Source organism: Lepus europaeus, chromosome 2 (assembly GCF_033115175.1).
Source record: "Lepus europaeus isolate LE1 chromosome 2, mLepTim1.pri, whole genome shotgun sequence".
Lineage (NCBI taxonomy): Eukaryota > Metazoa > Chordata > Mammalia > Lagomorpha > Leporidae > Lepus > Lepus europaeus.
Window position 1 is genome coordinate 45,206,089 of NC_084828.1, and position 9,839 is coordinate 45,215,927.

Here is a 9,839-nt window from a genome sequence, read left to right on the forward strand (position 1 = left end):
CTTGCCACATAACAGGTCAATTTAGTTCTCCCATTTGAATAACAATAAATTTTATGTTGATGATGTTTTCTATTGTGTGATTTTTGTGCTACTGTTCAGATGAGGTTTTTCACATTGTTCTTCATTATGTAGATGTTAAGCAGATGGTTTCCAAATGAGTATTTCATTTTTTCTGGAACACTTAGCAATTTTCATTTGATTGTAACAGGATGTGTATTTTCTAAAAGCTTGTATATATTTGATATGTTTCCTTTGAACTTGCCCCATAGTAAAATGTTCATGATTATGCAGCTAATGTGAATTTTTTCATATATTTAAAGACAATGCAGGCAGTTAACAAGAAGATGGATCCACAAAAGACATTACAAACAATGCAGAATTTCCAGAAGGAAAACATGAAAATGGAAATGACTGAAGAAATGAGTAAGTTTAATAAGTCATAATGGAATTTACAATTTTCTCATCTCCGTATTAACCAAGTTGATTTTCTAGCAAGCTCATTTTCTCATTGATGAAGACACAATTGATTAAGCAACAAATGATATGAGCAACCTTGTGGATAGATACTTATATCAAAGCCTCAGTACATTTTCAGGTTGGTAATGTGTGAGGCTTAAAATTCTATCAATGTTTAACTGAGAAAAAAAATATATTATGGCATATTTCTGTTACATATTGGTCTCACAGTTTTATAAATTCATGTACCAAAACCAACTTGTGAATAAAATAGCTCTTCCTAATATAAATTAAATAGTTTCAGCATAGCAGGGACTCCTTCTTCAGAAGATATTTTTGTTCTGAAAATAGAGATATTGGAACTCTTTTTTTTTTTTCCCTCAACAGAATACATTTAATGTTAATTCTCTTCTTTTAAATATAAAATAATTATTGGGGCCGGTGCTGTGGCTCAGTGGGTTAATGCCCTGGCATGAAGTACCGGCATCCCATATGGGCGCCGGTTCGAGACCTGGCTGCTCCACTTCCAATCCAGCTCTCTGCTGTGGCCTGAGAAAGCAGTGGAGGATGGCCCAAATCCTTGGGCCCCTGCACCCGCATGGGAGACCCAGAGGAGGCTCCTGGCTTCAGATTGGCGCGGCTCTGGCCATTGCAGTTAATTGGTAGTGAACCAACGGATGGAAGGTCTCCCCGCCCCCCCCTTTCTCTGTGTAGCTCTGACTTTCAAATAAATAAATAAATCTTTAAAAAAATATGAAGTAATTATGTTTTTGGGTGGAAATATGGAGAATACAAAAACACAGAACATATAAAAAGATATATTCTGATTTCATCACTTCTGATTATGTACATTTATTTACTTTGTTTTTCCATTATTTTTTGAGTGCTTTCATAAATGCTACCTTTACAGTTATGAATCTTATCCTATTTTTCAAAAATATAATAGTATAACAAGGATCTTCTCTGAAGTCTTTTTTTTTTAAAAAGATGGCTTTAATATCATGTAACATCAGTATACCTAAATTTATCATGCACTTTGTGTTGGTCAATAATATTAGTTTCAAATTTTCAGTGTACTTGATACTTTGGAAAAATATGCTTATGTGCTTTCTTTGTCTAAATGTTTAAAATCTCTTTAGACTTTTACTTAAGGTTAATAAGACTTTTGGTTCATAATACAAATTCTTCCCCAAAAGACTATGCCAGTTTTTTTTCACTAAGAACAAAACTGTGGTCAAAATTGAATCAGTGCTTCCATGTTAGAAGCTTGCATTATTGTTTTGACAATATATTTTTGGCCGGCGCCGCGGCTCACTAGGCTAATCCTCCGCCTGTGGCTCCGGCACCCCAGGTTCTAGTCCTGGTCTGGGCACTGGATTCTGTCCCGGTTCCTCCTTTTCCAGTCCAGCTCTCTGCTGTGGCCTGGGAGTGCAGTGGAGGATGACCCAAGTGCTTGGGCCCTGCACCTGCATGGGAGAGCAGGAGAAGCACCTGCCTCCCATGCCAGCTGCAGCGCGCCGGCCACAGCGGCCATTGGAGGGTGAACCAACGGAAAGGAAGACCTTTCTCTCTATCTCTCCCTCTCACTGTCCAGTCTGCCTGTCAAAACAAAACAAAACAAAACAAAAAATATATATATATATTCTAGTTTTGTTCAACTATGGGGGAATATGCCAATTTGCGTAAGCTTATTTGTTGGCATTTTAGTTTAATGGCATGCAATGTAAAAATATTACAAATTAGATTATCAAGATTACAGAACTCACTGTTGTTCTGGTGTTCTATTTCAAAGTATGTTTTTCTTACTATATGTTTACCTTTGAAAATTGCATAGTTCTTTAGATTTCATTTCAATCCTCTACATTGAAAGTCACAATTTTTTTCCAGGTCTTCAAAACATTGTCAATAGATTTTTAATGACTGAGAAAATTGCTATTTATATAATGATCATAGTATCTAATATGTTTGTGTGATTTCCAGTGATAGCACAAGTATCAGTGGGTCTGATAGCAGGAATTAATTTTTCCATTAAGCTCTAATGGAAAGAATCAGTAAGCCCTCACTTAATCTGTATTGATCATATCTGTCACAATTGTTCTCATTTGCTTTGCAAGTTAGTCTGAAATAAGAGTAGCTTTTTTTTATGGTTACTCATATTTTCAGTAACCTAGGAAAGTACATTAATACATTTTTATCCAAAAATAAATTCAAGGTATAAACAGGTATATCTTTTTCCAATTAGAATTTATTAAAATAATTATTTATTTGACTTAATTCAAGAAGCAGAGAGACACAGAGGGAGAGGGACAGAGAGCTCCAGTTGCCTGGCCTACTCTCCAGTTGCCCACAATGGTCAGGCTGAGCTGAGACTGAAGGCAACAGCCAGGAACACAATTCTTCCATATGTATAGAAGGAATCCAATTACATAAGCCATCCTGCCTCCTTGGGCCTGCGTTAGCAGGCAGCTGGGGTCAGGATCTGCTGCTGGGTAGTGAATACAATATGCTGCAATGGATGATATTAGCATCTTAACTCCTAGGCCAAACACTTGCCCCTACTTAGAATGTATATTTTGCTGTGTAGCTCCAGTTTATTTTTTTTTATTCATATCCAAGTTTTAGAAACAAGATTTTTGAGACATTGTTATATCTTTGATTAGTTTTATTGCATATTTTTCTGAAAGCAACCTTCTCTGTGTGGATCTGTGATTATAACTTTCTGGTCTTTCTCATCTCTCCCCTTCTTTGATTTTTTTCTTATAACACTTACTAATTCAGATACTTATAAACTCTAACATGGATTTCCCTCCTGCCTTATTATGTCACTTTACCATCCAAATAGCACACTGCTAAGTTGTTTTTCCAAAAGCTTACCTCTGAACATGTTGATAGATTGTTTCTGTGGCTTCCTACTGACTACAAAGTGAATTTACAAATCATAAATAAAAAAACAATTTTTTGGTTAAGTCCCTTTATTTTGCCATTGAAAATACTGAGCCCCAACGATTTAAAGTGACATTCCCTTAAAGTTATATGGGTATTTTGGTACTAACTAGAATTCAGATTCTATTTTGAGTTTATTTCTTCAGAAATGATGTTCATTTTTTTATCCATAAGCTGTTTAGTCTGTTCCAGATTCACTTTATACTATGGAACTAAAGTGAAAAATCTGTCAAGTCATGCTTCTACAAATCAAAGATCTTAATATCAAGCTTTATTATTAATGTGAAGAAAATAGGCAATTAAGAAGCTCAGACAAAGCAGAGAGAGAGGACTTGGATATCCTAAATAATCTTCCACATTTTTTCTTCCCATCTCAGACACAAGATCCTGACTCAGAAAAGTAATGTTTCTCATGAGGTTTGCCTATCATTTTATGTTGAAGGGAATGTTTAGGTTATGAAACATCTCCAGTGTATACCCCAGCCAGTCACTTACCTTATGTGACATTTTCCAGGGAGTTGTGGCTCATTAGCTTATAGACTGTAGGTTTGTTACTATAGTGACTGAAATCAGGGTAGCAAACATCCTGCTGACCTATTGCATAGCCAAGGACTGTTTTCCTAGCAAGTATTATCCTGTTATCGGGACCCCCATTTTCAACATGGTTACAAGGATATCAGCCTAGCTTTCTTGTCTGTCATCCTCCAGTTATCAGGGGAGATACGAATATGGGCCAGTCGCTTTAATTTTTTCCCTCTTAGACATTTTCCCTTCATGCACTTTAAATAACCTAACAGAAGAATTTGCTCTTCCTTGCTTGTGTTCCTATTGCCTCACCATGTCTTTGCTCCTGCTAGGCCCTCTATCTTTTTGAGTAAATCCCATGCATCCTTCCAGGACTACTTCACTTGCTACTTCCTGCTATTAAGGTATAATCTCTTCCCTCTGAAGCTTTGTGATCATTTAGTTTTCCATTACCACAGTCAAATTTTTTTTTTCTTTACTATTGAAGTATAAATGATTTAAGGTCTTCATTTATTTATTTGAGAGGCAGAATACAGATAGAGAGAGGGAGAGACAGAGAGAAAGGTCTTCCGTCTGCGGGTTCACTCCTCAAATGACCGCAATGGCTGGAACTGGGATGATCCAGAGCTAGGACCCAGGAGCTTCTTTGGAGTCTCCCATGTGGGTGCAGGGACCCAAGCACTTGGGCCATTTTCCGCTGCTTTCTCAGGCCATTGCAGAGAGCTGGATCAGAAGAGGAGCAGCAGGGACATGAACCAGTGCCCATATGGGGTGCTGGTGCTGTAGGCGGAGGCTTAGCTCACTATGTCACAGCGCCAGCCCCCTTGGTTAGGTTTAACAGCTCAGTGGATATAGTTGGTGAAATCACATTTAAAACCCTTAAGCCTGGATATCACCTAGTTTTAATCTTTTAAAGATAGAAGTGTAGATTTGTTTTATTATAGGATGATTTGTGTTGAAATGAACTTTCTTTCAGATTTAGTGTTTCAAAAATATGTTCATTAATTTACTTCATTGACACTTCAAAGTGACTTTTGCAGTTTGTTGACTAACCTACATTTGTCTTCTATAATATGTAAAATATATGCAAAATAGATGGGCTACCTTCTAAAATGTAAAATCCAACGTGAAATCTGTTTGAAAATAACTGCTTTTTTCTTCTCTTCCCCCCCCCCCCCAAGTCAATGACACACTTGATGACATCTTTGATGGCTCTGATGATGAAGAAGAAAGCCAGGATATTGTGAATCAAGTTCTTGATGAAATTGGAATTGAGATCTCTGGGAAGGTATGTCTTTCCTCAGCTGGAGATAGTCCCGACCACTGTTTTCACTTAGTTTGTTTAAATTGTGCTTGCAGTTACTTGTATGTTTTTATCTTTTATTCAGAAATAAATGAAAGCTTTTTGCAAAGGTTTAAATCTGGCTCATATGATTAATAAGATATTTTTTATTCTCTTTTCCTCCCTTTAATGTAGATGGCCAAAGCTCCATCAGCTGCCAGAAGCTTACCATCTGCCTCTACTTCAAAGGCTACAATCTCCGATGAAGAGATTGAACGGCAACTGAAAGCTTTAGGAGTAGATTAGTCAAAACATCATAGTATTTTTGCTTATTGAAAAATATTAGGTATCAACCAGGCACAGTCCAGATTCCTTTTCCAAAACACTTTATTTTCCAAAAATGAAGACCATGAGTGAACAGTTTGCTAACCATGGGTATATTGAATTTTTTGCCAAAGAATGACAATGATGCAAAATGGGAACATTTTGGATTTTAATTACAACCACTTAGGCGTGATGATGTATAAAAAGTTGGCTTCTTTTCTGCATGGCAAACAGAAAGTATCTTCATTATTTAGTGTCAGGTTCTGTTCTAAATCTTTTTACATTGAATAAAAAAACCTCATTAAATGCCAGTAAGCACTAACTTAAAGAGACATGTAAATTATTAAAAATTTATTGTTAATTCTGTATCTGTTGCTTGTCTTTTGTAAACAATTACATGTTTTGACCATAGGCAGTCCAGTTGCCAAATTATTTCTAAGGGATCTAAAAGAAGGATGCTATTTAAACATCTGTCTTAAGCAAAACTGTTACGAGCTTTCCTTTCCTTTTCTTTTGCTTCGGGAAAACATTGTAGTTGGTAGGTTTATTACATTTCAAGATGTGCTTGGCACCTGCCTTAAATAGCACAAGCATATTGTGCACATCTTTAAATTTTTAACTGGCGGAAAAGACTACACTTTAAAATTGAGGCCTCTTAAAAGACTTTCCCAGGCTACTGTTGTTAAGCTTACAAAAGTGAATTGAATATAATTGGCCAAAAAAAAAAAAAAAAAAAAGACACTGAATTAGTGACACTTTATAGTAATAAAATGGTATATTTTGTTCTGTCTTCCAAGAACTGAGATTTTCTCCATATGAATTGCAATTTAATGTCCATTTAATTTTGAACATACTAATGTATATATTGATCCCTCTAAATTCAAGCCATTATTCTCTATTAAGTACTTGCTACTGTGACAATAACTTGACTTAAATTTTTAAAATAAAAATTATCCTTTTTTTGTAAATAAACCACAACTTTGTCAGAAATTACTGCCTAAATGTGCATTATTGTATTAGCTGCATTTTTTAAGGTAAAGTTGCTGTAATATTTAGTGTATGTATGAGAGAAAATGGGAATACCAGGTTAGAAATAGAATTTAGAATGGGGTTAGTTTTGAAAATGATGCTGTAATATATGAATTCTGACACATTTCACTAAAAAAAAACTCTGAGATCAGATTTGTGTAATCTTGTTAATTTGGGGTGATGTACATTTTGGGCTTAATGTTAACAGAAGAAAAACTACATTTTAGGATTAGTATTCACGTGTCACATAGATTGGTGGGAGGAACAAAAGCTACGCTGTGCATTTTGAATCTAGCCCATTTTGCAATGTTCAAAGATTAGGTTTCATTATTAGCAATTTTAAGTAGTACACGGTTTCCCTGAATAGTAGATGGGTCAAAACATTTTACTGGCTTATGGAATGTTAATCCAGAACATGTTTTGATGCTTGAGTATATGTAATAATACCCATCTAACTTTACTTTCTTGTTTACATATGGGGGATTTTGATTTAAAAAATTATTTTGTTAAAAAATCCCAATAAAGATTTATTACTGTTTCCTTTTTGCCCCCTCGCCTTTATTAATCTGTTTCTGGCTACTGCTGGAATTAGAATTATGCATTTTGGTAATTTTTCAAAAGAATGATTTAGGTTATTTTCTTGGGAGGAAAATTAGATAATTCTGTTACATACAATAGGCAAACAAAAAATATATTATTGTAAATTAGCAGTTGTACCAGACTGATGTTTGTGAATAGAGTAAGTAATGGTTTTACATTAAATTCATCTGATGATTCCTTTCCTGGAATTTCCATTGACTACATATTTTTATGTTGGAACCAATAAATGTTAGGGATTGTTTTTATTTCATTCAAATATGGCTGTCACAGAACGCTTTTGGACCCTGAAGAGCATGGAGTCATTCTGATATGACTACATTTATAAAATGCTCTGGTGACAGTTTTCCACAAATACTATAAATCTGTAATATTACTCTATCCTTTGCTGAAATAAAAGTTCCTTTTAGACTCTTAAAGAATAAGAAATTAGAATTCTTAGGGATTGAGCTTAACTCATTAAATCCCAGGTTTTCAATTCTAGAAATATTTCAATGACATAACACTTATTTCAAATTTACTTTCCAGTTTCCTCTCTGTAGAAACTGAGTCTACAAGGGAATTTAAAAACATTTTTCTTAGTTCCTTGCAGTGCTGCTTGCATTGATTTTGTGCAAGAAAGACTAATTTCAGGTAATCGTCACCTTCCTTTGCCAAGAACTTGAAACAGACCACACACACCTATATTCATACCTCGCTTATCCTGAAATGTGCTTCTTTGACTAGACAAATCCTTTCCACCATGAGAGATGGAAAGGCAGTTATATGAGTTTGTAACCAGCTTTATTAAGTAAAATTTAATGAGTCAGTTGGTAAAAATGATAATTAGGTGTTCCATTTCAATGGAGAAGTCTATTGCATTCCTGAAGACTTAGCCAGTGAAGAGTTCATAAGCACACACAATGGGACAACTATAAGGCTAAATCGGCCTTTGACATTTATTCCCAAAAGTAAACAGAGCAATACTACGCAGTAAATCACATCTACTCTTTGCTTAAGTGCAGTTTAGGATTCTAAATCATATTCACCATTTTCTATTGTTTTAAAAGTAATTATTAAATAAAATATATCAATAGAAAACAGTCTTAAAACTCAATACAAATGAGTTAATAGGAAACACCAGTACATTTACAACTAATGTGAATAAATAAAGAATTGTTATTTCTGTACTAAGTATTCATTTGAAAATCCATTTAGGTTGAGAAAGTGGCTCCCAAAAAGAAAGCGAATGACCTTGTGGATGAACATCTGATTATGATCTACACTATATTTTAAATGAACTTTAAACATATATACACACTTTGTTACATAAGCCTGTCAGATTAAACTTTGCTGACGGGTTCCAAAATGCAAATCTAGATTTATTGTATTACAATCTGCTTCTGTTTATAATTTTCAAATTGAAAGAATATATTCAGTTTTACCTAAATGCTTGTATGTGTGAATGAATGTATGTATACAGTGAACCTTTTGCAAACTGAAGAATCCCTCCCTCAATTAATGTGTGCTTTAGGTAGATGAAGAATTATTAAGTTATCCAGAGGAGAAACCTAAACACCTGCATAGTTGGGTAATTTGCAATTTATTCTTGTATAATATCTTCACATCTTTTTGTTGCTGAAGGTATGCTGAGCTTAGATCACTAAGCCACTGAAAACTATCTTTTATCCAAGCTTTTAAGTTTTTTAACTTATTTATTAAAACTTTGGATTAACATGAAATACTTGTACTTTTAATGGGATATAGTGAGTATTAAAAATCTTTTTGGTTAGTAATATATAAAAACTCTAGCCATTTAGTTGATGGTGACTATGTAGGGATGTCATGTGAATACATCATCTATATAGATTATGACCTGGATAATGTGAGATCGTTATGAAAAGAGACTGAACAGTATATTTAGTAAGCATAGCATTCTAAAGCAAAATTTGGCCTAATAGTTTCCATTTTTGTTACACAAAACAAATTACATAAATATTGCCAGCAGATTTACATTCAAAATGCAAAAAGAAAAAATATCATTGAGCTAGGTTTATATCACATTGGAGTTTGCTCTTACTTGTGAGTTTCAAAGTGCAGTCTTACAAATTAAATAAATATGGTCTTTGAGATACAGTTGCCAGAACTGAAAAGCTCAACATATCAAGCATTTTTCTTTTTAATAAATATTTTTTATTTATTTGACAGGTAGAGTTATAGACAGTGAGAGAGAGAGAGAGAGAGAGAGAGGGAGAGAGAAAGATCTTCCTTCCACTGGTTCACTCCCCAAATGGCCGCTGTGGCCGGTGCTGTGCCAATCCGAAGCCAGGAGCCAGGTGCTTCTTCCTGGTCTCCCAGAGAAGGTGCACTTGGGCTTTCCCAAGTGCTTCCCCAGGCCACAGCAGAGAGCTGGACTAGAAGAGGAGCAACCGGGACTAGAACCGGTGTCCATATGGAATGCCGGCGCCGCAGGCGGAGGATTAACCAAGTGAGCCATGGCGCCGGCTCCCGCATTTTTCTTAATAAATAAGATTCTGGTGATGCCAAAAGTTAGTCTTTTTATAGGACTTAAGATGATTTTCTAGACTGAGATTTCAAAACTACATTTTTTAACTAAGTAGGTGGCAGCCTTTGTATCTGTAGTTAGCATTCTGCTCATTCACTCATTTAACAAAGACTGCAAGCCTACTGTGAGCCAACAATT

The 9,839-nt window shown here is 35.1% G+C and overlaps 1 protein-coding gene across 1 annotated transcript in view; it reads left to right on the forward strand.

Annotated features, from left to right (window-relative positions):
* Nucleotides 1–7,059, forward strand: part of CHMP2B (charged multivesicular body protein 2B) — a 33,485-nt gene extending 26,426 nt beyond the window's left edge. The window contains exons 4-6 of the mRNA XM_062206690.1: nucleotides 321–423; nucleotides 5,106–5,212; nucleotides 5,402–7,059. Coding sequence (XP_062062674.1) covers nucleotides 321–423; nucleotides 5,106–5,212; nucleotides 5,402–5,512 — 321 coding nt within the window. The 3' untranslated portion in view covers nucleotides 5,513–7,059. The remainder of the gene's footprint in view (nucleotides 1–320; nucleotides 424–5,105; nucleotides 5,213–5,401) is intronic.
* The last annotated feature ends 2,780 nt before the right edge of the window (nucleotides 7,060–9,839 follow it).